This window comes from Pseudorca crassidens, chromosome X (assembly GCF_039906515.1).
Source record: "Pseudorca crassidens isolate mPseCra1 chromosome X, mPseCra1.hap1, whole genome shotgun sequence".
Classification (NCBI taxonomy): Eukaryota; Metazoa; Chordata; class Mammalia; order Artiodactyla; family Delphinidae; genus Pseudorca; species Pseudorca crassidens.
The window spans coordinates 30,695,101-30,722,440 of NC_090317.1; the positions used below are offsets into that span (position 1 = coordinate 30,695,101).

At 37.9% G+C, this 27,340-nt stretch overlaps 1 protein-coding gene across 5 annotated transcripts in view; it reads right to left on the bottom strand.

Moving 5' to 3' along the window:
* DOCK11 (dedicator of cytokinesis 11) overlaps positions 1-27,340 on the bottom strand; it is a 193,257-nt gene that overhangs the window by 55,974 nt on the left and 109,943 nt on the right. For 2 of the 5 annotated variants that reach the window (XM_067723763.1, XM_067723762.1), the window contains exons 29-40: positions 25,970-26,053; positions 22,493-22,604; positions 21,951-21,989; positions 20,113-20,291; positions 15,773-15,889; positions 13,985-14,060; positions 13,302-13,411; positions 11,377-11,488; positions 6,209-6,275; positions 4,795-4,842; positions 3,322-3,464; positions 1,949-2,064 (exon numbers count right to left, since the gene is read on the bottom strand). In XM_067723763.1, the coding sequence (XP_067579864.1) occupies positions 1,949-2,064; positions 3,322-3,464; positions 4,795-4,842; positions 6,209-6,275; positions 11,377-11,488; positions 13,302-13,411; positions 13,985-14,060; positions 15,773-15,889; positions 20,113-20,291; positions 21,951-21,989; positions 22,493-22,604; positions 25,970-26,053 (1,203 nt within the window). The remainder of the gene's footprint in view (positions 1-1,948; positions 2,065-3,321; positions 3,465-4,794; positions 4,843-6,208; positions 6,276-11,376; positions 11,489-13,301; positions 13,412-13,984; positions 14,061-15,772; positions 15,890-20,112; positions 20,292-21,950; positions 21,990-22,492; positions 22,605-25,969; positions 26,054-27,340) is intronic. The other 3 variants (XM_067723766.1, XM_067723765.1, XM_067723767.1) reach the window with 2 other exon arrangements.

A 27,340-nucleotide genomic window follows, 5' to 3' on the forward strand; every position in this document is an offset into this window, starting at 1 on the left:
TCCAGTATAACACAGCAAATACAGAACTAGTATGGGAAGAGTATTTTCTATTAACCTAACCATATTGCTCCTCAATTCAGAAATCAGTAAATTAAAAATGGATACAAGGTAACCAGGCTTTGTATTTCTCTGACAAAGTAATGTAAGAATTAAGGAAAACATCAATTCCATTTTAAAAGTCTATTATCTAATTTGCTTTTAAATGTATGTTTAGTATAAGATATCTTTAGCCACTGGTGACAAATTAAACCCTCTATGAGTAGAGATAATAACAGGGATCACAATTGAACAGACTACGTAAATTGTTTAAATGTTCCTTGCAAATAGAGATATAAGAGAAACAACAAATTGTAGAGAAATATCTATTGGTTTGTGAAACTTAAAAAAAAAAATGCATTGGTTAACACCTCCAGTCCTGCTCTCCTATCCCTCAAGAAACTAACTACCAGGTTACAACTTGGCCAAAAATAACAACAACGAACCAAAACAATATGCAAACCTGTAACAGATTTAATGGTAACCTTGATAGCCAGAATCCCTGAATGGTGTTTGATATTTCTGTTAGTCTACTTCTAATAAGTATGGGGTAGTGGTTAGAAGCATGGACTCTTGTGACAACTGGCCTAGATCAGAATCCTGATTCTGCTAACTAACCACCTATGTGACATTAACTTCCCTGTGAGCCTCAGTTTCCTCATTTTAAAATGGGAAAAATAACAGTATTTATATCACGAAGCTAGCGTGAGGATTAAAGGTGAGTTCACATTTGTACTTTTAAGTTTATTAAGGTATAATTTACATACCACAAAATTTACCTATTTTAAGTACATGATTCAATTATTTTTGGTAAATTTCCAGGGTTTTGCAACCATTACAACCCAATCATTCCCATCATCTCAAAAAGATCCTTGGTGCCCATTTGCAGTCCTCTTATCCACCTCCAGACCCACGACAAAAAAGTGGGTTAATATTTCTAAAGCACTTAGGATAGTGCCTGACATCTACCAAGAGATGTATGTTAAACAAATAAGAAGTATTTGGATAGGAGGAAAGAATACAATGCAAACCTTGAGACCAAATGTCTTCCTTACTGGCACAATAAAAAATGAATTTGGGTTGCATATGAATCAGAACTTAATACTTCATAAAGGGATTTTGCAGCCTATTTCTTATTAGTATCTAATTCAGTTTTCCCTGATAAGCCTCTTTGAAAAGCACAGGCCAGGTTTCCATAGTAAATCCAGAGGGCTGAAGCAATTAACTGAATTACTTAGCGAAGGGGGGAAGAAAAGAAAAAAAATCTGTATAACTCAGATGAAAAGCCAGCAAGAGTTTTCACTTTTGAGTTCTCCCACTACTGTTACCCTTCATTATAGTTATACAGTCTTTACTTTTCAAAGCACTCTCACATCCATTATCTCATTTTACACCTTCAACAACCCTGCAAGATAATTGCTTTTAATTTCTTCTTCTTCTTCTTCTTTTTTAATCCTAGCAATGATGATTTGTATCGAGAGGCAAGCATCTGAGAGAAACCACCAGGCACCTGACGAGGGAAGCCAGCCAGCCGGTCTGCCTGGACATCATCTGGCTTGACAAGATACCTCATCACAACGGGTGTTTGGATAAACTGACTCAATCATAATTTGGGCTAAAAATGACTGGATATTTTCATAGAAGTGTGAAAGAAAACTGTTTTTTAAACAGGAAAATAAAAGAGAAGGGAAATTCAGGGCAAATTAGTCCAATCCTCTCATTTTATGGATGTGGCACACGAGTCTCAGTGATTTCCCAAGGTCACACAGGAGCCAAACCAGGTCTGCCATCCAAGTTTCCTGACTGCTCACTGGGGGCTTTTATACTATACTAAGCTTCGTCTGACTAATTAGTTTTTGCATAATATTTTCTTTGCAATGATACCGACTGAGCTCTAACTCTTCATGTTTACCTTGAAGCACTGGGTGAAAAATGATATGGTATCTAGTACTGTTAGGGAAACTTCAGTAGCAGTATTGCCTTCAAGAAGTGCCTGATGGAAAATGTCTGCTTCAGTTGTTGCAGAACCTGGGATTTAAAAACAAAGAAAATTAAAACTGCCCAACACAGAGATTCACGTAACAGTTTTGAATGATTTTCTCCTCCGAAGACTCAGAGAGAGAGACAAACACAAAGAAAGCAGGCTTTCAATACCTGCAGACTTAATGAGTTTCACTGTATTTACTCCTTAATCAAATATGGTCTGGGTTAATCAATTCCACTAATTTTTACTTCAGCTCTGTATCAACAGCTCTGCAACAAATAATTAGGTGCCCCCTTCTTTGGAGACAAGATTTCAGTGATGAACTATGGTGATGTAACCAGGAAATAACGCAGGAAGCATTTTAGGCTGTGCTGTTAATTATGTGTGCAAAAATGAGAAACTCATAGAAATGCAGCTACATTACATACAGTGGCGCCCTATGGCCAGATGTTTTCAATGATGCCAATGGTATGAGACGTTTCTAAATCAGGAGGAAAACAAAGCATCTGGGCCAACTGAAATACATAGGTTCATTATACTGATATTTTTACAAGTGACAAAGAGCAAAGCTGAAGGCTGTAAGACTTGCATTTTTTTTAAAGGTCTTGACTCTATTAGCTCAGGTCCATCTGCTCAAGACATTTGCTTTTATTATTAGCCCTATGGCAAAGCCAGTTCTGCTGGCTTCCTTTTACGCAATCCCCAAAGGACTGTGTGGAAATGAACGTTTATCTCACTCTTTGACTTTTTTATTAATATTTGTTTCTCAGAGGATAGCTTCCATTTATATAACCCTGTAGCTTCCTCCTTGTCCTATTCGACTTGTCAGTACTTCAACCTGTGTGAAATACATCTTTGTCAAAATACTATTTACAGTTCTTTGATTCCTGCGGTCAGCTCAGCATGGATAATCCCTTAAGATCACTGAATGAACAATAGTAACTCTAAACAAATATTATACATACTATTATATCAAGATGCCGTTATTTGCATTAAAGTAGGAATAAAGGATATCGAATGTAAAGTAATATAAGAACAATAATTCAAAGGGAAAATTAACTTCCTTGATATTGAACTAAGAAAAAAACCCATCATTACCTAAAATTGCTGAAAAATCCATGCATATCTTATCATATATTCACATATGATGAAATGACTGTTCATAAACAGAGATATGCAATTGTATCTATGTATGGGAAATGATTACCAATTGTATTGGAGATTTAAGCCAGTACTTCTTTAAGATTAAATAGTATTAATATCTGTTTCAAATGGGTACCCTACACACATTTTTCACTTACTGTGATTAAGTGTAAATGAACTTTCCAGGCTACTAAGATGCTGAAGCCGGGCCTGCATTATTCCTGATCTGTTTCGAAGAGCTGGCATGGTTTGCGATTTTCGGTCTATTCCGAAGTGTTTTGACATCCAGGCATCATGCACCCTAAAATAAATGTTAAAGTTAGGAAATGGAGCACTCTGAGAATACATCTCAACGTTAGATTTTTTAAACTAATAAATGACGAGGTTTCCACATAAACACTGTGTTATGCTCAGTATTTACTTGGCTTCAATGAGGCATCACTGGAAATTGTATGAAGCTTAATGTATATTTAAAATAGTTTATACTATACGAATACAAGTAAGGAATTTAGAGGGAGTTTCTTACTTCCCTTCTTCTTCTCAAAAATATCAGAGTGAAGTGGACAACACTCCAGTAAGATCCAGTCTTCTCTCAGGAGGTAAGGAAAGGCAAGAGTCAGAGAAAACAGTGAGAGGGATACTAGGAGTTGACGTAAGGTGGAAGAATTCCTGGCGTTAGATGTTTAAGAATGAGTGCCTATCTAATCTGTTTCTGGACCCAAGTTAAACTTGGAGCAGAAATTTTTACTCTATAAACATGTCTATTTGCACATTTTTCTTTGTTTTCCTTTAATTTTAAGGTTCCATTAAAAAAAATTACAACCGGGTAATACAGGAACTAAGGAAGAAAAGGAGTTTGTCTATCCTCTAATAAACATAGAGGGTGGGTCAGCAGAATCTTAGAGGTTAAGGTTCATGGTGGTAGTTACCATACTAGGTCTAAACCAGTTCCCAGTGCTGGGAAGACAGTGGAGATCATCCCTTGAATTATTAGGATGTTCCAGAGACTCAGCAATAAACCCCATCCAAACAGCCTCTTTAGTTTTTGGAAGTGCCATGGAATTTACTTAGAAAAAGAATTCTATTTGAATTCCTTTAATGACTAACTCTACCCCTGAAATATATCTTATTGAAATAAGTAATCTTTTCCTTACAGTTCCTCAAACATTTCCTTAAGTATTTATTTCACTAAGACTTACACAGCAAAAAGAAAAAATAAATAATATATAGTGCATGTCCTAATTGCTGTCGGGGATTTCTATTCACGTTAGTAACTGAGGTGAGTACTGACAGGTTGTAGATAAAAGTACAGATCTTACAGTTGTCCTCACTTTACGATTTCCTGCCTTCCCCTTGATCTAGCCCTTTCTCACATCCTTCAGAAGAGACAAGCATCTGTTCTAGGATTAGAGCAGAAACTCTGCATATCAGTCTAACGATTACCCTCTGGAAAACTTTAAAAATGTTCACATCAGATTAATTTCAACTTTGAGTTGACACGCATTAACTAAATCATGGGTATCTTAATGTCAACTCAAAATGAATCATCTAGGTTATACATGGCATAATTAAGGCTGCCCTCTGTTGGAAGAGAAGAAAAAAAGTGGAAATTGCAGTGCTATGGGAATTACCTTGCTATGTTTCTTTTCCCCATATATCTAAAGTGAAACAAACACACTCTAGAAAGAAAAACAATAGCATGTTAGTAAGATATTACCATACTTTGCATTTTAACAAGTAATATTTGAAAATTCATGTGTCACAAAGAACGACCCATTTAAAATCATATTACAATAATGTTTCGGTATACAAAAATAAATATACAAGTAACTACTTGCCATATTCTATCTTTCTACATTTATCTGCTACAATTACATCAACACCAAAAAGCTCCATGTCTTCATATACAATTCTAATGACGTATTTTTTTTTAAAAACCGTCAATGCAAATCATCCCTTGTACTTTATAGTGTGTACCACACCAAAGGTCTCTAGCACAGTCAGTAACACCTAAAAAGGTTCTTAAGCAATTGGGGCAATTGCTATATTTTTTATAATGGCATTAAAATACTTTCTAGTATGGAAAATCTCAAACACATACAAAAGTAAAGAGGACAGCAAACTAAATCCCACATACCCAGCACCCACCAGCTTCAACAATTATCAGCTCATGGCCATTCTTAACTTATACCCCAAACAGGTCCCATGCTCTCCCTCCACACTCCCTACTGCCTTTATTTTTTTAAAGTAAATCCCCAACATCATATATTTTCATTAGTAAACATTTCAATATAATTAGAGTAGTTTCTTTAATCATAACTTTTATTTGCTGACATTTTCTGCAAAATTTTGAAAGACTTTACTAAGTTTTTATGCATAGATTACCCTCTTTGTGTTTTGGTAGACACACACGGTATCATATATGTGGACTATTTATTTAGAAATTTCTTACATTTCATTCTAATTTTTCTTTTAGCTTTCAATAATGACGTAAAAATAGCTCAGCATACAATATAGGACAATTTCCAACCTCCACCTAGGAAAAAAGCTAGATTTTTTTCCCTAAGGACCTTGCAATGGAGATATATATATATATATATATATATTTATATATATATGGAAATATATATATATATGCATTTCTGAAGTGAGTAGAATTACTCAGCTCTACATAAGAGTACAAATTCTAAATTCCAACATTTAAGCTGCTCCATTAAGCCAGCATCTGCTCTAAATGAATGATTTAGGACAGCTGATGCCACTTCCAGTTTTCCAGATCACAGAAAGACTCCTGATGGTCTGCAAGGATGCACTATTATTAGCTAGAGTTTTCTATAATATCACAAGTATTTCATCTCCATGTTTTTCTTCTATGTGTGAAGAACCTGTACATCAGCCTCTAAACTATCAAAATAGTTTAACATTTCCTACATTATTAACAAATATGCTGTTGAAAACAGAAAGGGGGTAATATTTTATTATGTATAAAAATTAAGCTCCCAAAAATAAGAGGAAATTTTATGAAAATAAGTTAATATAACTTACTCTAGAAGTATAAGGATGTTTATGAGCTCCTGAGGAGATACCTTATTCCAGTAAGTTAAGAGTGTATCTGAAAATGGAATGAATAAAGTGTTACGTCTTGAGATAGCATAGATCTTACAGCAAATAGCGCAGTGAACTCCAAAGTACCAATAACTTAGTTTCAGCAACCATTAACTCACAGCCAATTCTGTCTCATCTATATCCTCTCCTCCTATCTCATCTCACTGCCCAATACCCACACTGTATTCTTTTAAATTAATCCCAAATATACCTTTTAATCTGTAATTAGTTCAACTTCAACAATTATTTTTATGTATTTTATAAACGTTCTTTTGGATGGCTTATCATCCCTGAAGACAGAGGAAGGGAAGTAGACCTGGGATTTTTAATAAGCTTCCTAAAATTTTATGCAAGATGGTGCGTTTAAGTACACTTTTCGGAAGGTAGGGTCAAGCACCTTCGCCTGCTACTCAAAGGGCTCTGCGAACCAAACAGTCTGAGAACTTTAAACTTTAGAGGAAGAGACTGATAACTTTCTTTTTCCTCTTTGCCTTCGGATTATCAACCTTGAAGTCCTGGCAATATACAAACATACACACACATTAATGGAACAACTATTTCAGATATAAATGTCCCTTAAACCTATCACATACACTTCTCTTTGGAGCTGTTCCTTTTTTTTTTTTTTTACTTCAAAAACACTCATGGAGACGTTTTTAAAAAGAAAAATATTGCCCTCACTTAACTTTCCATTCCTTTCTTATCCTGTTCAGATATAGCTAATGGTGTCAGCAGGTCCACTTCTAAATTTAAAAACCTGGTAGGGATCGCAAAAGTAGGCAATGACGGGGCTTCCCTGCTGGCGCAGTGGTTGAGAGTCCGCCTGCCGATGCAAGGGACGCGGGCTCGTGTCCCGGTCCGGGAAGATCCCACATGCCACGGAGTGGCTGGGCACGTGAGCCACGGCCGCTGAGCCTGCGTCCGGAGCCTGTGCTCCGCAATGGGAGAGGCCACAACAGTGAGAGGCCCGCATACCGCAAAAAAAAAAAAAAAGTAGGCAATGACGTAATGGCCTGCCCCGCGAGAGCCTCTGAAGATAGGGATGGACCACTAGGTAATGTTGGCTAAACGGAGGGGTGACAGGGAGGGAAGAGTGTGTGGGTTTTGACTTTATTTCCCCAATTTACTCAAAACCATGAGTATTGATAGTTTTCAACGTTTATAAAATACCGATCATCAGGAATAAGATGCTAACATAAGGTCAAATTAGATTTGTTTCAAAAATAAAGTGAGCGCTGACTTCCAGTCCACCCCTCCGCCTTCGGGCGCCCTTCCGGCTCAGCGCAGCATGGCTCTCCCAGAAGTCACCGCGTTTCCGGTCTCTCCGGCCTCTCGTTACAGGCCGGCTCGCAGGCCTCGTCTTCTGCGCACTGGCTCTTCCCGCCAAAAGGAGGCTCGGAACTCCTTTCCGCCGCCAAACCGGGCCCTTCTGTCTACCCCCGAGCCATCCTCACACCGGCCTTGTGCTCTGAAGCCTCTTCGCAGGTCTGTAGAAGGGGTAAAACTCTCGTCCCGTCCGCGGCCCAGCTCTAGTCAGCAGCCCTTCCGCCATTTGGCCGGCGGCGGTTTGTCTCCACTGTTTCCCAGTCCCAGTCAGGGAGACGAAATGCAGGCGGGCAACGTGGGTGGAGGAGACAAGGAAAGTGGCCAGAGCTCTCCCGCAAGAGGTGAAATGCAGGTTAGCGTCAGTGATTTGTCTTCTGACGCTTTTAAAAAAGCCTGGCTAACACTGAAAGAGCTCCATGACAAGGAGCTACGCCGTCTCCACGGGAAACTAACCAGTCTGAGGAAAGAGCGATTGGCAGACAGAAGGCAGGCGGGCTCCAGAGCCAAAATTAAAGAGTTGCTGGAGCAACAGAATATCCTGAATGTCACCATCAATGACCTGCAACATAAGTTAAGCTCCAAAGTATGTGACCGCTGTTCAGTGAACGAAATATACAGGAAGACGCTACAGAAAGAATATGACCGTATCCAACAACAAAATATGAAGGTTATTGCTGAGCTCACAAAAGAAAGGAATAAATTAAAAGAAGAAAATAAACGGCTTTATGCGAGACTAAAGCTGAAGGAGCAACAGCTTTATCCTTCTAGTTCTGATAGTGATGACGGCTTCATTTTCCGCACTCAAAAGAAGGGGCTCGCTTTTACAGTCAGGGACCCTCCACCCACATTTCAGTTGCGTCCGCCCTACAGACGGGTAATGCCATCAAATACTGAACAGATGAAATCTGGAGACAAAAAGGAACAGCAACAGAGTTCCGAGCCTCCAATTCCATTTTATAGTAAGGACCCCACTGTGGTGCCAGAGACCCCTCTGGAGAGTTCCTCTAACAGCAGCAGGCCTCCCACAGGAAGGAGTGCCAACCAGAAGTCACCTGCAAGTCTTCCTTTAACATCTGCACCTGGCGCTCAAGGGGGGCATGGATTTCAAGGTGACTTAAGCCGTCCTGAAGACAGGCTTGGCAGTGCACAAAAGAAATCGATCTTCACACAGAAGAGCTCCACACAAAAGCGTAGAGCTCAGAGTCACTTCTCTTGGAGCCCTTCCAGTGTTTCTGCGGGAGAAAACCCACCTACTCCATTAGTACCTGCAACTACAGATGAATATACGCTTGATGATACTAACTCATTTCCTCATTTTACACAGAGAAAGGGAAAGCCCCCTTCATATGTATTTCCTCTTGACTATACATCTCGTGGGAAAAGATCAGCGGCTCGTCTTTCTCAATACAAAACTGGATTTTCGGTGAGACATAGCTGTAACCAGCCACCTTCCAATGAAGAGGTGACTGCGAGGAAGCATACTGCTGAATCTACAGGTGCAGCTGGTGCTGATGAGCCACAAGGTGAGACCCAGATTTCCACTTTGGGGTCTACAATAAAGAGAAAAGCCGGGGTACAGCCAGGAAGAAGGAAGTAGCTTTCCCTCTTCCTTTCTCTTAAGGAGACTGCTTTTCTTTTCCAAGAGAACAGTCTTGCTGTCAATTCAGACTGTGTAACTGATAACCCCTGACTCTGATACACTTCTCAGAATATAATATACAAAGCAATGAGACCTACACAAAAGTTGGGCAAATGACTAAGACTTTGAAACAGTGAATTATTGCCAGTTAATAAACTTCAGCTACAGAGAAGGAAACTCATTCTTCAGAATCCCTGTACTTTGATATGAAAGTGTAGAGTCTACCATCTTTTTGCTGAAATTAAGTTGCTACTGTTTATGACTGTAAGAGTTCAACATTTAAATGCATATAGAGTAACGAAAGTGAAATATTTACTGGACCTGACAAGGTATAATGAAAGTGAAATATTTACTGGACTTGACAAGGTATAACGAAAGTGAAATATTTACTGGACTTGACAAGGTAACTAGAATACATTCATTGAGAAGGACCAAGAAGCAGACATTTTTTGGAATAAAACGAGTATGACTTAACAGATACCATGCAGCATGACTTTACACTTACAAAAGGTGAAGAGGAGATGTGACTGTAAGACGAGGGGGAACTATGAAGTTCTCAAGAAACAAAGCATTTATGGTTTTACCCATGACACGAAGAAAGCAGCCAGTGGCTTGTCACTGGTTAACACTGTATGTGGCATGTGGGCATGTGGGGGTGTGTGCACACGTGTACTGGGTGGAGGAGAGGAGAACTAGTCAACGATGCATCTCCCTCTCCTCCTTCCTTCTCTTTCTCCCCCTACCACCCTCCTTCTTACTTTCCCTGGGCTGTGGTGGTATTCAACTACTTTTTTCTTTTTCTCTCCAGTTTTTTGTTTTCCATGCTGCCTCTTGGGCCTTAAAAAAAAAAAAGACAAATTTATTGAGTGAATTCATGTGCCACAAAACTCACCCATTTAAATAGTGCCCAATACAGTAGTTTATGGTACATTTAAAAACTTATAAAACCACCAGTTTTAGAATATTTTCATCACCCTAAAGAAAAAAAACCCATACATATTAGCAGTCACTTTCTATACTCCCCCATTTTTCACCTTGTGGGGAGACAAAAACAGTGAGCTGTGGCTGTAGTTATTAACTGATCCGTTATCTCCTGGAATGAAATACCACCAGAGTTGAAAATGATTTCCCTTTACTGTTTTCTTTCCCCAAACATGGAGGCTTATCACATAGCCTCAATAATCTTTGATGTTTACTCTAAATCGTACATTCTTAGAACTTGAAGATTCTAGTTATTTAAACCTGTTTTATTAATATACTTTAGAATTAACCATTCATGTCTAGCTTTTGATTTGTTTCAATGTTTGTAAGTGAGTTAACTATCAACTTATTTTATGTTCTTATGTGCTGCCTTATTACAAAAAAAGATTTAATATTTACTAAAAATGAAATAAAAAAATAGAAAATAAGTACAATTTAACTACTGTATTATGATGATCAGAACCCAGGTGCTTTTTTTTTTTTTTTTTTGAGCAAAAACAGAAAAGGAAGAAAGGGGAGGGAATTGTGTAAACAAATGTGGTATTGGGAATAAGATTTTACTTCCAGAGGACATGCAGTTTATGAAAATCCTTTGGTTATATTTTATAAGGTAAAGAGGAAATGGTAATACTAGTTAATAATACAATTGTACACCAAGGAAAAAAGAACAGAGCCTGGAAAAGAATGTGACACCATGCAAAACTGTATAATGGTACTGCAAGAGATAACAACGACATTCCTTACCCTCAAAGAACCCTTCCTGTCTTTTTGTTTGCTTCTGATTTTCCAAATCCTGGGTCAAATAAAAGCTAAAGTGTTAACTATGGCACTGGTTATTGTTATTTTTTTCTGTTTACGTTGGTCATTTAATGCATTATATGCTCTGCATGAAAAAAATGTTTAGCACTTCTAAAACTATTGCCTCACTTTAGAAACTAATTTTTAAATCAAAAAAAAAGTTATTGCAAAGAATCAAACTTGTATGACAGAAATGAACCTATTTTAAGTTAAAATATAGGAACATTCTAAGGTCAGAGTCTTCAAAGTTCTGTTTCTAATGTGCATGTGTTCTACATGCAGATGATGGTCAAATATTTGTTGCATGAACTTGTAAACCTGTGAGGGTGGAGTACAGTCCACGATTAATATGCTGGTAACTCACCTTCAGAAATCATTTTTACTATATACAAATAGCACATCAAGAGGCTTCTGATTTCATACTGATCCAATCGGTTATACTGAGATACACTACTCCTTGCAGAACTCTGCCGAGTCTGTAATACAAAGATAGGACTTTTCTGAAACAATATTGGTACTGTAGCTTCCCATAGCCTTTAACTCAATGACTGTTTTAACCATTAGTCCTGTTTGGGAAAATTCTAAGCATAAATCCACATTTTATATCACATTTGGAAGGTAAATGGGCTGACTCTTCTTTGCTACTGTACCTAATAATATCACTGGAAATTACCTTGCAGTCTTCATCAAGATATAGCCATGAATATACTGTGTATGTTTCATTCCCATAGGTCCTGTGTTTTAGTAAGAAAACATTTTGAATAATCATATGTGGCTATTCCAGGAAAAAATAGCTTTTACGTCAAGGAGAAACTTAACTAAGGTACATCGAAGCATAAGAAGCATTTTAAACTCTTTAACTTCAATCTCTCCTTAGAGTTTATTAAAATCCAACGTCTAAATAATAGGTCAGAAAATCTATCTTAAAAAGGCTTAATGACATTACAAGATAATTTTACTAAGGAGGACCCAGTAATACTTCAAAATTAGAGCCTCTACAAAGTAGTGATGTTCCTATTATTTAGTGACTTTTGTTAAAATATCAGTTAAAAATGACAAGATCTGACTTATTTGGGGATTTGTATGAATACAGCAATGACAATCTCCTAACGAATGTACCCTTGTTAGAAACCAATACTTTCAGCTGAGCTAACCTGGGCTGGGGATAGATATTTACTAATCTAGGACTCACCAAGAACGTCTACTTGGAGCAAAACATCTAGGTCCTGAACGCTTGCTAGCTGTGTGGCTACTGGCAAGTCATTTAACCTCTTTGTCCTTTATGTGTCTTACCTATGACAGTGTCTGTTGTCTTAATTCTAAATGGTGTGAAATAAGAACCTTTATGATTAAATTACTAACTATGCAAAGACTCAATGGAGTATATAGTCCAGTGGTTCTCAAGGGGTGGTTCCCAACCAGCAGCATCAGCATCACCTGGGAACTTAGAAATACAAATGAGCAAGCCCCCAGACTGACAGAAACAGAAATTCTGGGGATGAGGCTCAGCTATCCATTTTTATAAAGTTCCCCAGATGCACCCTAAGAATGCCATGATCTAGGAGAAGAAGTGCCGGAATTAGAAAACCTGGGTTCAGGCCTGGCCCTGCCATAGTTGTGTGGTTGTCCTGAGTCACAATCCCAGTTTTAATTTGTAAATTGAGAGTTGGAATTTATTATTTTTATGGACCCTTCTAACTCTAATTTTATATGATTCTCTGATTTTACGTAGCAGCGTGACAAGGCTTTACTGGTCTAAAGTGAGGTTTCTCTGTCTCAAGGCAGACATATCCCAAACTTCAATGTCAGGCTTGAAATAATTTGATAGAAGAGTTAGAGAATATATTGTGATTAAGTGATTCTGGGATGCTGAGATCATCCATTTGGGGACCTAATTTTTCTTCTCCCATATTAATGTCATTACTCTATCACAAAAGAATAAAAAGCTGAATCCTGCCAGGGAGTGATTTAAGTGACAAGGTACATTAGGCATTTTAAACTTGAACCTTCCCTCTCTAGAACAGGTTTACAGAGTGCTAGGGTTAAAGGAGGTATTCAAAGTTGGAACTCTTAAAGATGAATGCCTTATCCTCTATAAACAGTTTTAAAATATCCAAGCAGCAGGTGCCAGGATAGGAAGGAACTGCTACAACATCCAAGCATTATGGGATGCTTTTTAAAGATCCAGTACAGACTACAGGAGAGTAGAGAGACCCCTATTTGCATAAAAAGAAAGACTGCTGTAGCTTAACACATCACTAGGGTTATCCTGTATACTTAGGTTCTTACATTTTCACCAGTGCTGCCCTGATCTGGAAATCCTGTTGCTCCTTCTGGGATGAGGGAACCTCTTGAATCTTCCCTCTTAATTCCATGTCCATTTTGAAAAGACCCATAAGCTGGAAAAAAGCCAAGTCCTTGTTAGCAACAGGAGGAACTGTCAAAAATAATTTTAAAACTAAGCACTGGGTTAATTTAAGTAAAGACATATTTTAGGAAATAGATCTTGGTCATCTAAAATGTGAAGTTTATATATTACATCAAAACACCATAAGAAGCCAAATAAAGGGTAAGCAATTTTTTTTCCTTGAAACACTTTAACGTGTATGAAACTACAAGAAATTCCTTGCAAGTCATTAAATAAAGGCAAACAATTAGATAATTTTATAGATAAGGAAGTTTGGCCCAGAAAAAGGAAGTGTCTTGTCCAGGACTGGAGACAGATGATTGGAAACCAGTGTTTTTCTCATTATCCTTTATTTTCTTAGTATACTAAGCTAAATTTTATACAAGCTGAGACAAGGAAACCTAAGCAAAGAAATGTGGCTGCAAGTGTAAGATTTTAATTAAACTTTAGTAGAGATTGTGCTATGTATAGTTTTTATTATGAAATATTTCAAAAATACAGAGACGTATAGGGTACATTTCTAAACAGCCATGCCACGTATAATCTTTAAAGGACTTTTAATTACCGGTGTCTTTGTCAGTGCTCAGACTCCCTCTACTTGTAGGTGAAGCGAAGCCACATGCAAACTCGTCTCTGGATGCCTGTAACACAGTGTGATACCTCTGTCATTTAAATACATTTGTACACTAGGATAAGAAATCGGAATTAACAATGAGATGGCACCCTAATTTTAAACAAAGCTCACTGTGAAAGTCTAAATCACTTATCAGTATTGGTATTTAGGGGACATCTCTTTTAAAAATGGATCCTGGGGGCTTCCCTGGCGGCGCTGGTACCGTGAGCCATGGCCGCTGGGCCTGCGCGTCCGGAGCCTGTGCTCCGCAACGGGAGAGGCCACAGCAGTGAGAGGCCTGCGTACCACACACACAAAAAAGAAAATGGATCCTGGTACACTGTTACAACCATGACCTCTGGCACAGTGACACAACTCTAGGTGGCTGGTAAAAGCTGCAAACTGGTGTGATCTAAACATGATTCCACTCTCCTCCTTGAAGCAAGGGCAATACTAGAAGGAGAGGTGTGACCAGAGGCCCTACATGATCTTGAGTTGCAAAAGAACGAACAGGTAAGTAAAATATTTCCAAATATCACTGTCAAATGTTGTGGAGTAAGCATAAGCATGAGTAACTGTGTTTGTGAAGAAAGGCTTGCTTGCCACCCAGGTAAGCGATATAGCGTCCACATTTAGCTGATTTACATAATCGGGAGGTACAGGCAATCAAGTGAGGCTTAAAAGCAGCTTTCTCAGGAACCCAGGGTAGGCTTGACAAATCTACGGACATTTATTATGGGGAATTTCCAAAGGAAGCTGTAAAGGACACAGTTTCACCTGCCACCCAACAATGTGACTTGGCTACTGAACATGTGAAGGTGATCTTGGGCCAGACAGAACGTGGAGTGGGCGGGGGGCAGGAGTTATTAGTCGCACTGGACAGACTGTAAAGTATACGCCACATTTTAAAATGGCAATTGGTAAAATGGAGCATGTCCAGAAGACTCCAACCAAGAAATGTAAAGGGTTTGAAACAACAAATGATGAAGTGGAGATATCTGGCCTGAAGAAAAATTGAGAAGGGACATGTGTGAAGGGGTATCACGTGGAGGTAGAAATGGATGTATCACTAGAAGGCAAAACTAGGACCAGTGGGTAGAAAATCTTGTAGATCTAATGTGAGGAGGAAAGTTTTCATTACTACTATGGCAAAATGTTGTTTTGCCAAGTGGAAGACTGATCACCTCCAAAGTTCCTTTCAACTCTAAGATTCTAAGGGGAGAAAAAAGCACAGACCAACTGTGATGAGTTAAAAGCCACTCATCAGGAAGTGCTGAAAGGAGGCTGTCAAAGAGGAGGAGAAGCAAAGGAATACAGTTTAATCCCTGGTGCCTAATATTTTGCAAAGTGAATGTTTTGTTCAGTTTTCCGGTTGAATAAATATATGAAGGCATGTAACAGCAGCAAATCTTAAAAAGAAAACACTGAGCACAGAGGATTCCCAGTGTTCTCTTGGACCTCGTTACTCAAAGTATGGTCCTTAGACGAGAAAAAGCCAAGAGCCTGTTTGAAACGCATAATCTCAAGCTCCACCCCAGGGCTACCACGTTAGAATCTCTGTCTTCATTCCCCAGGTGATCCATATGCACATTAAGATTTGAGAAGCACTGCTCCAGGAAGAAGTATAAATTTAAAATGCTGTAAAAGGTGCACTATTGAGACCATACAGCGTATGACCCTAATTCTGAATACAGTCAATAAAACAGGATAAAATGCCAATGGAAACACATTACTACTTACAGAATTAGGCATGGCTGCACAAGAATACAAGGTATCTCGACCTGCTAGTCGCTGTATATTTTCCAAAAGCAGTCCAACAAATGGGAGGTACAATTGTGCTATTTTGGCTTGTTGGTTCTGAAAAATAATTATCAAAAGCTTAAGAGATATATAATATGCCTGTATTACAAATAAAGTTGGCTCCATCTGTCCGTTTAAACACTAAAAGCAAGCTAATATCCATAACAAATTCGTGAAGCATGAGTCTATTTATATTCATAGTCTCTAACTGCTACACCACTTTGTTGGTATTTGAATTTATATACAATAGAGAGTCGAAGCACATCCCTCGAACATCACTACATAACAGGCAAAAGTTTATTTTTTTTTAATAGCAGATCATATTAGTCCTGCTCTTTAACTCCAGCAAGGGTTGAGTTTGAGGAGAGCAGGGATCCTGTCTGTCTTGTTCACTGCTTCATCCCCAGTGCCTGGGCACACAGTATATGGTCAATATACCTTAGCTGAATGAATGAATAGATGGAAGTAAAAAAATGGTGAATTACTGTATTCATTCAAGAAATATGTCTTTGCTTTGAGTAAAGCTGCAATTAAAATAACGTGATCTTGGCCCCCTAAATCAATTATACAACTTGGGAGATTGATATATTTGTAAATATGCAAGTGAAGCTGGCCACTGGTCATCTTAATGAATGTGGTACCTCTTATACGAATTTATTTATTGCTTTTCTCAGCTACAGACATTCCTCACCAGATATGGACATACATTCAAATCAGCCAAACCAGTGGTTGTGATGGCACAAGAGTTGCCCTCCATACTTTAGGACTTTGGGAGGTTTGTCTGTAGACTTAGATAAGGCCTCTAGGGTACAATGGTTAACCTACAGAATACAGATCAATAGTGTCTCATAGTTCCATTTATTCTTGAAATTGAACAATTTTTCATATGTTAATTGTCCATTTGTACTTCCTCTTTTGTGAGTTTCAGGAACTCTTAACAGACCTACTTCTAATACACAACCCTAATCAGTAACAGTCTCTATCGCTAGGAGATTCTGGTTCAGTAGGTCTGGGCTGGGTCCCAGGAATCTGCCCCAGATGGTGCTGATGTGCACTGAGGTTTGAGAACCACTGATCTAGTTCAATATCCTGCTCAAGGCAAGAACAGCCCTTACCTGCATCCTTGACAGACGGTTAGTTTTTAAACTTCTTAAACACTCCAGCCCTTTCAGAGGTTCTGTTAGAAAAATCCTTTAGCAGTTAAGTTCTACCTGCTAGTTATAGCCCACTTCCACTTTACATGGCAACCCTTTAAATATTTGGAGACAATTACCACAAATTGTCTTAATTCACTCTTCACAAGGCTAAACAGCTGTTACTACTTTCCTTTATTCTTCACATGGCTTTGATTTCAAGAGTTTCCACCATCATCATCACCCTTTCTCGGCAGTTCTCTAATTTTCCAGGGTCCCACTTAAGATTTGAGAGGCAGTATAGTCTAGTGGTTAAGAGCACAGATTTTGAATTTTAGACACATGAATTCCAGCTCTCCTGTTACTAGTTACTTGATTGTGATCAAGTCACAACCACAGTTTTCTCTTTAGTAAGATGGGGATAATAACAGTGACATTAATTCATGTAAGCTAATGTTTAATACAGTGCCTGGCATATAGTGAGTCCTCAATAAATTTTAGCTACTATTATTAACATTATAGCTTCTAGATGGGAATTCATTTTAGTTCTGATAGTGAATGATCACTAGGGAAGGAGATACTGCACCTTTCTCAGGTGAACAGGAACACAGGAAAGCATGCAGTCAGGGCAAATACATTAAAAGTTTTGTCTGCACAAAAGACAGAAAACCATCTAAGAATCTATTAACAGAAGACAGTTTAGATAAATAGAATAAGGTATATCCATATGATGGAATACTATGCAGATTTAAAATAAATACGGATCAAATCTTCAGGCTATATTGTTAAATGACAAAAGGAAAATGCATAATGGTTTCTATTATATATTTATATATATACACATATATAGCATATTGGCTTGTGCATGCATAAAATAGAAGTTTATATAAGAAACTGATAACAGTAGTTGCTTCTGGAGAGATGAATTGAGGCATGGAGGTAAGGAATGGGAGGGAGGCATTTTGATTCTCTTTTTTAACATGTGTGTAAGATTACCATTAAAAAAAAAAAAAAGAAAAAAAATCCGCCCACAGTCCAAGTAGAAATTGCAATTCTCAGGAGTCAACATCACTTGCAGTGGTACAGGAACTAATACAGACCCCAGGATAAATGTTAGATGTTGGATATTCTTGTTCTGGGTAGGAAAGATGTCTCATGGTATTAGGAGGGCTCCCAAAGCAGTTTTTGAGTAGCACATAATAGGGACCAGTGACATCTCCATAATTTCATTAGAGGAGAGGCTGAGGAAGGCAACATGGTTGGAATGAGGGGTGGCGGTGACTAGGAGATCTAGTCTCAAAGCAGCCTTTCCACAGGAAGAATTTTTTTCTTGACTGTATTTTTATTTGGGGTCACTTTGGGGGACCCAACGGAAATTATAGGGGCTTAAAGCTCCCCTCTCTGTCCTCACCTTGGCATCATCATTAATGGTGAACATGTTTTAAGTGAATGTATCAATATTTGACAAATGGCCTCTTACTCAGGCCACCTGTGAAGTCTTTGGACCATACAGAGAAAGGGAATGAAGCAGGTCCATGAAGCAAAGTTTTACTGGGGAGAATCCTATACACACTTAAAACCTGTCAGAAGATTTTGAACAAAGAAAGGGCTTTAGAAATTACTGAAAGGGTAATGAGGCTGGCATCTCAATCTTTCCCATAGTCTAAAACCTCAAACACTCAAAGAGGCAGAGTGTTATTTACAGATAACAACAGTGATGTGTATGTGTGCATGTGAGTACATATACTGCTCTCAGAATTTTAAAAAGTAAATAATGTGCAAATATGTGATATAAAATATTTAAAATTCTACCTCCAGGTAAGACACTAGTGAAATCCGATATTCCTTCACTTTCATCTAAGGAGGCAGGGGAAAAAATACAACTTCCTGCTTTAAGAACAGGAACTTCATTTTGTACTTTTCCCACAAATTCTTTGAAATCATGGCTAAAGACATTTTCCTCCGCTACTACTAGGTACAAACAGAGCCCAGTGGTAACTGGCATTTTTAAAGCTTTAACAAAGCTTGGTTGGAATGGATGACTTTAAGATATCTTTTCATTTAGATATATTATGCCAGTTAACTTACGTTAAGTCAATATCAACATTCACACACACACAAAAAGTGGCACATAAGAGAGCAAACCACACAAAATGGGAGTATGTTGTTATAACTATAATGTGGGAAAAAACGATGCAAATTGCAGTAAGTAATAACATCTGAAAGCTAAAGAGTTTAAGTCTACTTTAGGATAGAATTATATGAAGAAAACTAGCAAAATTTGTAAGTAAAACAAATCTTCATAATTAAAGAAATCTAATTGGATGTAGCTGGCAGGCATTTTCTGTTTTTTAAGGACAAATGGGAATACTGTAGAAAAAGAATAAGATCTATCTCCAAGTCAGCTTTCCAAAGTAAATAAATGACATGATAATTTTATTTAAATTTGAATGTAAAACAAAGGGACAAATTCTTAATTATGAAATAATATGTTACCTTGAGCCAGGTAAGTAAGTTAGGTTATTCTAAATCCATACAGTTTGCCATCTACTATTTGAAGCCCATAGGGTATAATGTTAATAAGATTTGAATATACCCTCCATCCCCGTATATTAAGTTAAAGGTGCGGCAAAAAGCAACTGCAGCTGTGGCCTTCACACATAGACAGTGTGTAATGTATGGAAGGTTTACAGCCACACCTACATTTTTTCAGTAAGAAGAAAAACTTCATATTTACATCTTTTATATATTGGACATACTTAATGTGTCACTATTAATCAGTTACTAATCAATAATAGCATTTATTTAGGGAGATATATTTAAGGATATATATTAAGGCGTGTATTTGAAAGAGTGCACATGGCTATAATCGTGTAAGATTTTTTAAAAAAAATTCTAGTTTATGTAACAAATCATGAAGCGGCTGTGCTGTTCTTTAGACATGATTTGAAAAACCAGTGTTCTTCTTCAACAGTTATCTGAACAGTATTTTTAAAACCTAATCATTTGAAACGGAAACAAAACGTATTTGTAAAAATAACTTCATCAATCCTCCTGTAATGTTCCTTGCTGAAAACTTCACCTTGAACATAAAATCTTCTTAGAAACTAACTAATGTGATACTGATGATGATACGAACATCCTTACCTTATGCTGGTATCTAGTGTCAAATGCATGTTTTATCAAAAGATTCTTTATGACAGAGATAGCTGTATATCTGGTATCATAATTGTCTTGAAGAGCAATGGAGGTTTCCCTCAGAAGGAGACCAACCAAGAAGTGATGCTTGCAATACTCATCTGATAAACTGTATTCAAGATTTGAATCTGCAGTATAATGAAATTTAAAACCCATTTATAAAAATATTCAAAAATTACTTTAACATTAAAGCACTATATTTATTACTTAGTCATATGTGACCATGTTAGCAGGAACTATATTGTTATTATTAACAAATATGAACAGTTCTTTTATCATACAGAATAAGCATGCAAAATTTTACAAGATACGAGCACTCATCATTGGGGCTAGATGATAGCCTTAATGATAATTTCAGTCGGTAAGACAGTCCCTAGAATTCTTTGTTTTTCGAGATGCTTTGCAAATCTTAGAAATCTTAGGGTAAAATCTAGAATGAAAGAATACTGTATTTGGCAATGTTTTAACACATTTCTTCATATCTGAAGAGATTTAGTTACAACTACAAATTGGAGTAACTCTCTACAGCAATACTTGATTCACTTATCTGTTTATATTTGTAAAGTAGGAAAAGGAAGAGAAACTAGACAACTGAATCACTGTAACAGTATTAACTATTGACTGTTCTAGTAAATGTTCTATATCGGCCCCAATACAATGGGGTACAAGAACAATAAGAAAAACAGCCTCATCTCACTCAAATTCATCACGCGAATACAAATCTTTTATTTCATAAAATTACCGCTTCAAACTATTTCTTTCACTTCCTTTTAGATCCTCAGTCCATTTTAAATCCCAGCTGCTAATATCCTGGTTGGGATTTGCCTTATAAACTGATTGGGTCGCAATCAGAAGGGACTGTGACCAAGTTTAGTCATTTCTACGGTAAATTTCTACTATCTTTATTTCCTCTCCCGTACCCTTTAATTTTAGTTAGGCCATATAGCTGAAGGATATGTTTTCCATTTCTTTTCTGGCCTCTTCAGCACTTAATATAATGCTATATATTCAGTTAGGACTTAATAAATGCTAAATCAGATTTAATCCTAAATCCTCATCCCTTCTTTTCCCTGAATTCCTCAAGCCATCAATAAATACTGGGGGAAGTATCGGAGCTATACATGCTCAGAATCTAATAAGGGAGCAGTTGAATACGGGTGCTTGGGTTTTTAAATATTTCTTCTCCATTTTCACTGGCTGGCATTCAAGCACTGAAACTGGTGCTCAGCAGCTACCCTCCTAGAGACCGAGGTAGCTGATATCCTTTCTGCCATTGGTCATGCTCTTTTGTGAATCCCAACCACTTTCTATGCACAAGAACCAGTACGGACTAACCCAGGTGGCCTTATCTGGGTCGACTTTACAATGGTAGTAAGGTTTTTTACTTCAGGGGTCTGAATAAATCGAATCAGGTAGTTTCAGCCAACCTCCAAAACTGTGGCCAAGCAGTCATTAAGCAGGGTCAGAGAGAAGGGAGGCAAGCCTGGCAGAGATGAGACACACTTAAAGAACAGCTACCCTCTAGCCCCCCATGCTGGCTTGAGCCAAAACTTGTTTTCTGAGGACGGTGTTTTAAAGTTGATTCTTCTAGCAATCAACACTCAAGCTGATTTTAAGAGTTAACAAATACACCACCTCCTAGGTTTTCTGGGTACATTAACTAAAGCCTCTTCTTGGCTAGGGAGGATTTAAAAAGCAAAGAAAGCCCCCATCCATCTTAGCCATTCATGAAATCAATTGTTTTTAAAGACAGCAAACTACTTTAGAGTGAACCGAGTTAAACCTACCTACTGAAGTCAAACGGTCCACCGCAAATGAAAAAAAATCTAATTAATATATGAAAAGAAAAGGGACAAATAAAAAACATAGTAACATAAGAATAGTGCTACACAACAAAGCATTCAATAAAACTAGCAATGGAGATAACTGAAGGCATTTCATCAATTTAATACATACATATCACTATTTTACTCTGCCTTTATACTTCTCTTTTGATGTTCCATTCAGCAGAAATGTATTTATATGGTTTTTTCTTAATTCAGTCTCACATAAGAGTCCAAACAGTACTACAGAGAGCAATTTAACTGGTATCTGACATCTGTGTTTAAGCAGCAATCTATGTAACACACCTAATTTCTTCATTCTATGAATACTACCACTGACACTATGAAGGAAATGCCGAGTACCATTAACGAACCTATCTTCACATAGTAACAATTCTGACATTACCTTTAGATTGACTGGTTTAACTAGAAAACGTTACACTATACTAGCGCTAGCCAAAAACAGGAAAACACAATCCCTAATGATGGAAAACATAAATACATACCTTGAACTCGCTGAAGTTTAGGTTTTGCAAATGCCATTGGCAAATTCAGAGGAATGTAATGTTCGTGATTGCAAACTGTTTGCAGAAATTCAAACTTGTATTCAGCCAGGACCTAAACACAAAGAAATTATACCAGAACTCCTATTTAGTAGTCATTTACTATTTTAGTGATTAAATACAGTGCATTAATTTTCAAAACAGAAGTGTTTAGTATTTTAGGCATACCTTAAAATGTGACCTGTGCAGTAAAGAGTTAACATAGCAGGTCTAAGACTGCTCACCTTAAAAAGGCCTGCTTGCACGGTTGGTCATTGGCTGGCATTTGGGAAATTGGATTTTTTTTAATTATGTAAGTTTCAGGTATACAACATTATAATTGGACATCTGTATACACTACAAAGTGATCATCACCACAAGTCTAGTTGCCATCCATCGGCATACAGTTTACACCCCCTTCACCATTCTGCCCACCCCCCAACCTCTTCCCCTCTGGTAATCACTAATCTGTTCTCTGTATCTATGAGTTTGTTTGGGGTTTTTTTGGTTCATTTCTCTTTTTACATTCCACATGTGAGCGAAATCATATGGTATTTGTCTTTCCACCTGACTTACTTCACTTAGCATAATACTTTTAAGGTCCATCCACGTTGTAAAATGGCAGGATTTCTTTCTTTTTTATGTTTGAGTAGTATTCCATTTTATATATATAACTATTCCTAAGTTTTTGAGGAATCTCCATACTGTTTTCCACAGTGGCTACACCAATTCACAGTCCCACAAACAGTGTACGAGGGTTCCCATTTCTCCACATCCTCTCTAACATTTGTTCTTTCTTGTCTTTTCAATAATAGCCATTCTAACAGATTATGAGGTGATGTCTCATTGTGGTTTTGATCTGTGTTTCCCAATTAGTGATGCTGAACATCTTTCCATGTGCTGTTGGCCATCTGTATGTCTTCTTTAGAAAAATGTCTATTCAGATCCTCTGCCCATTTGTAAATCAGATTGTTTTTGTTGTTGTTGAATTGTATTAGTTCATTATATATTTTGGATATTAACCCCTTGATGGATATATGATTTGCAAATATCTTCTCCCATTCAGTAGGCTGCCTTTTCATTTTGATGATGGCTTCCATCGCTGTGTAAAAGCTTTCTAGTTTGATGCAGTCCCATTTGCTTATTTTTGCTTTTGTTTCCTTTGCCTTTGGAGTCAGATCCACAAAAACATCACTAAGATGGATGTCAATAAGGTTACTGCCTACGTCTTCTTATAGGAATTTTATGATTTCAGGTCTTACATTCAAGTCTTTACTCCATTTTGAGTTAATTTTTGTGTTATGATGTAAGAGAGCGGTCTAGTTTCATTCTGTTACATGTGGCTGTCTAGTTTTCCCAACACCTTTCATTGAAGAGACTGTCTTTTCTCCACTGTATGTGCTTTGCTCCTTTGTTGTAACTTATTGTTCATATATGTATGGGTTTATTTCTGGGCTCTCAGTTTTGTTCTGCTCATCTGTGTATCTGTTTTTATGCCAGTCCCATACTGTTTTGATTATGATAGCTTTGTAGTATAGTTTGAAATCAGGGCGCATGATACCTCCAGTTCTGTTCTTCCTCAGATCGTTTTGGCTATTCAGGATCTTTTGTGGTTTCACACAAAATTTTAGAATTATTCGTTCTAGTTCTGTGAAATATACCACTGGAATTTTGATAGGGAATACACTGAATCTGTAGATTGTTTTGGGTTGTATGAACATTTTAACAATATTAATTCTTCCAACCCATGATTACGGAATATTTCCATTTATTTGTGGCTTCTTCACTTTCTTTCATCAGTGTCTTATAGTTTTCAGTGTACAGGTCTTTCACCTCCTTGGTTAAATTTATTCCTAGGTATTTTATTCTTTTTGATGCAATTGTAAGTGGGATTGTTTTCTTAATTTCGCTGATAGTTTGTTATTAGTGTATAGAAATACCACAGATTCCTATATGTTGATTTTGTATCATACAACATTACTGAATTCATTTATTAGTTCTAACAGAGTTTTGGTGTAGTCTTTAGGGTTTTCTGTATGTATTATCATGTCATCTGCAAATAGCTACAGTTTTACTTCTTCTTTTCCAATTTGGATGCCTTTTCTTTCTTTTTCTTGCCTAATTTCTGTGGGCATCCTTGTCTTGTTCCTGATCTTTTTTTTTTTTTTGGCTGCGTTGGACCTTTGTTGCTGCGCGCGGGCTTTCTCTAGTTGCAGCGAGCAGGCGCTACTCTTCGTTGTGGTGCACGGGCTTCTCATTGCTTCTCTTGTTGTGGAGCACGGGCTCTAGGCACACGGGCTTCAGTAGTCGTGGCACGCGGGCTTAGTTGCTCCACGGCATGTGGAATCTTCCTGGGCCAGGGATCGAACCCATGTCCCCTGCATTGGCAGGCAGATTCTTAACTACTGTGCCACCAGGGAAGCCCCTTGTTCCTGATCTTAGAGGAAAAGCTTTCAGTTTTTCACTGTTGGGTATGATGTTAGCTATGGGTTTGTCATATATGGACTTTATTATGTTAAGGTATGTTCCCTCTATACCCACTGTTGAGAGGTTTTATCATAAATGGATGTCAAATTTTAGCAAAAGCTTCTTCTGCATCTATTGAGATGACCATATGATTTTTATCCTTCATTTTATTAATGTGATGAATCGGGTTGACTGATTTGTGGATGTTGACCCATCCTTGTATCCCTGGAATAAATCCCACTTGATCATGTTGTAGGACACTTTTAATGTACTGTTGAATTCAGTCTGCTAATGTTTTGTTGAGGATTTTTGTGTCTATGTTCATCAAAGATATTGGCCTGTGATTTTCTGTTTTGTGGTGTGGGAAATTAGACCTTGAAACAAACATTTCCTACATGATAAGACTGTGCCTTCTGTGCCAACCTGTTCAGCAGTGTGCAAACCATGTGATTTATGGTGAACATCTGCTTTCCTGTCCTTTCCAAGACTCTGGAAATTCTGACCAGCCCCAAATACATAACTAGCCCCCAACAAAACCCCTAAGCCCTGAGTCTCAAATGGGCTTCCCTAAAGAGAAATGTTGCACACATGTGGCTCAATTTTCACTGCTGGAGAGAGGATGTGCTCTATGTGACCCTTCACAGGAGGGAGGGCACTCAGGAAGCCTACACGTAGATTGCCAAGGACTCCACTTGATGTCTTTTCCCCTTATTGATCCAACTGAGCATCCTCTTTGTGTCACTGTAATGAATCTTAGCCATGAGTACGTCCTGTGAGTCATTCTAGTGAACCATCAAACACGGGGTAGTATTGGGGACCCCCAAAACACTATCCATTATTCCCTGCTTTGAGGTATAACTCTAGTCAAAGCACCTAAATGAAAACAGCAGTTCCAAATCCTCCAGAGGAGAATGTCACCATTGTTCTCACACTCTAATGTCTGACACCCACTGCAGTTATGTCCTTATAACTTACCTTAGGATCTTTGGGGCTGAATCCAGATATATAGTCATTTATCAAATTGAAAACAAATCCTCTATCCATTAGTGTCAGACAGCGCTATAGGAACCAAATCAAAATGAACAGTTAGTTACATAATTCTAAAGGTCTGTCAAGTTTTTAAAATTCAAAAAATTTTAAATTTTTTCACAATAAGGGGATGACATTCTCACTTTTACAGATAATAGAAAAACGTTCAGAGATTTAGGTGACCTTAAAGAGATAAAGGGGGACTTCCCTGGTGGCACAATGGTTAAGAATCTGCCTGCCAGTGCAGGGGACACGGGTTCGATCCCCGGTCCGGGAAGATCCCCCATGCTGCGGAGCAATTAAGCCCGTGTGCCACAACTACTGAGCCTGCACTCTGAGAGCCCGCAAGTCACAATTACTGAGCCAGCGTGCCACAACTACTGAAGCCTGCACGCCTAGAGCCCGTGCTCCGCAACGAGAAGCCACCGCAATGAGAAGCATGCACACCGCAACTAGAGAGAGCCTGAGCCCAGCAATGAAGACCCAATGCAGCCAAAAATAAATAAATAAAATAAATAAATTTATTTTTTAAAAAAAGAGAGAGATAAAGGGCAAATGACTTATCATTGGAATTGGGACTCAACTGTATAATTTTCAAACTAAGATATAGATACACATATATATACACACACAAATACATGTATACATACATATACACATATATGTATATAAACATATATACGCATATATATTGATATGTAATCTATTAGCTATACTGCCTCATTTTGGTTAACTCTCAAAGCTCAAAGTGAACTGGAGGGTGGTTAGCGGGGCTTGCCTATGTGAACATTTCAGGCCAAAAGTGAAGTTTTTCTTTGGGCCCTGTGAAGTCTTGGCCTACAAAACATTCTTCCTCTGTGACAACCCTACTAGTTGTTCATATTTTCCTACTATCACTCTCCTGGTTAAGGCTTTCATTACCTTGCAACAGCACAACTGCAGTTATCCTCCAAACCTGTCTTCCTGCCACTAATCTTTCCATCCAACTGCTTCCAGATTAATCTCTAAGTCCTAGCCCTAATCATGTCACCTTTCTTCCCCAAAGCTTTCAACAGTTCCCTATTGCCTCTAATATAATTTCAAACTCCTTAGCTTGGCATTCAAGGGCACTCACAATCTTGTCCCAACCTACTTTTCCAGTTTTATCTCCCAATACAGCTCATCTACTTATCACCCACTCAAGATGCACTGTGCATTCCCACCTCTGGGTCTCTGCTCATGCCAAGTCTAGCTAGCAATTCTATCACTGCTTCTACATAATCCTGCCCATTCTTCAATGATGAAGCCCATTTTCATTAACCACCTTGGTCTACAGGG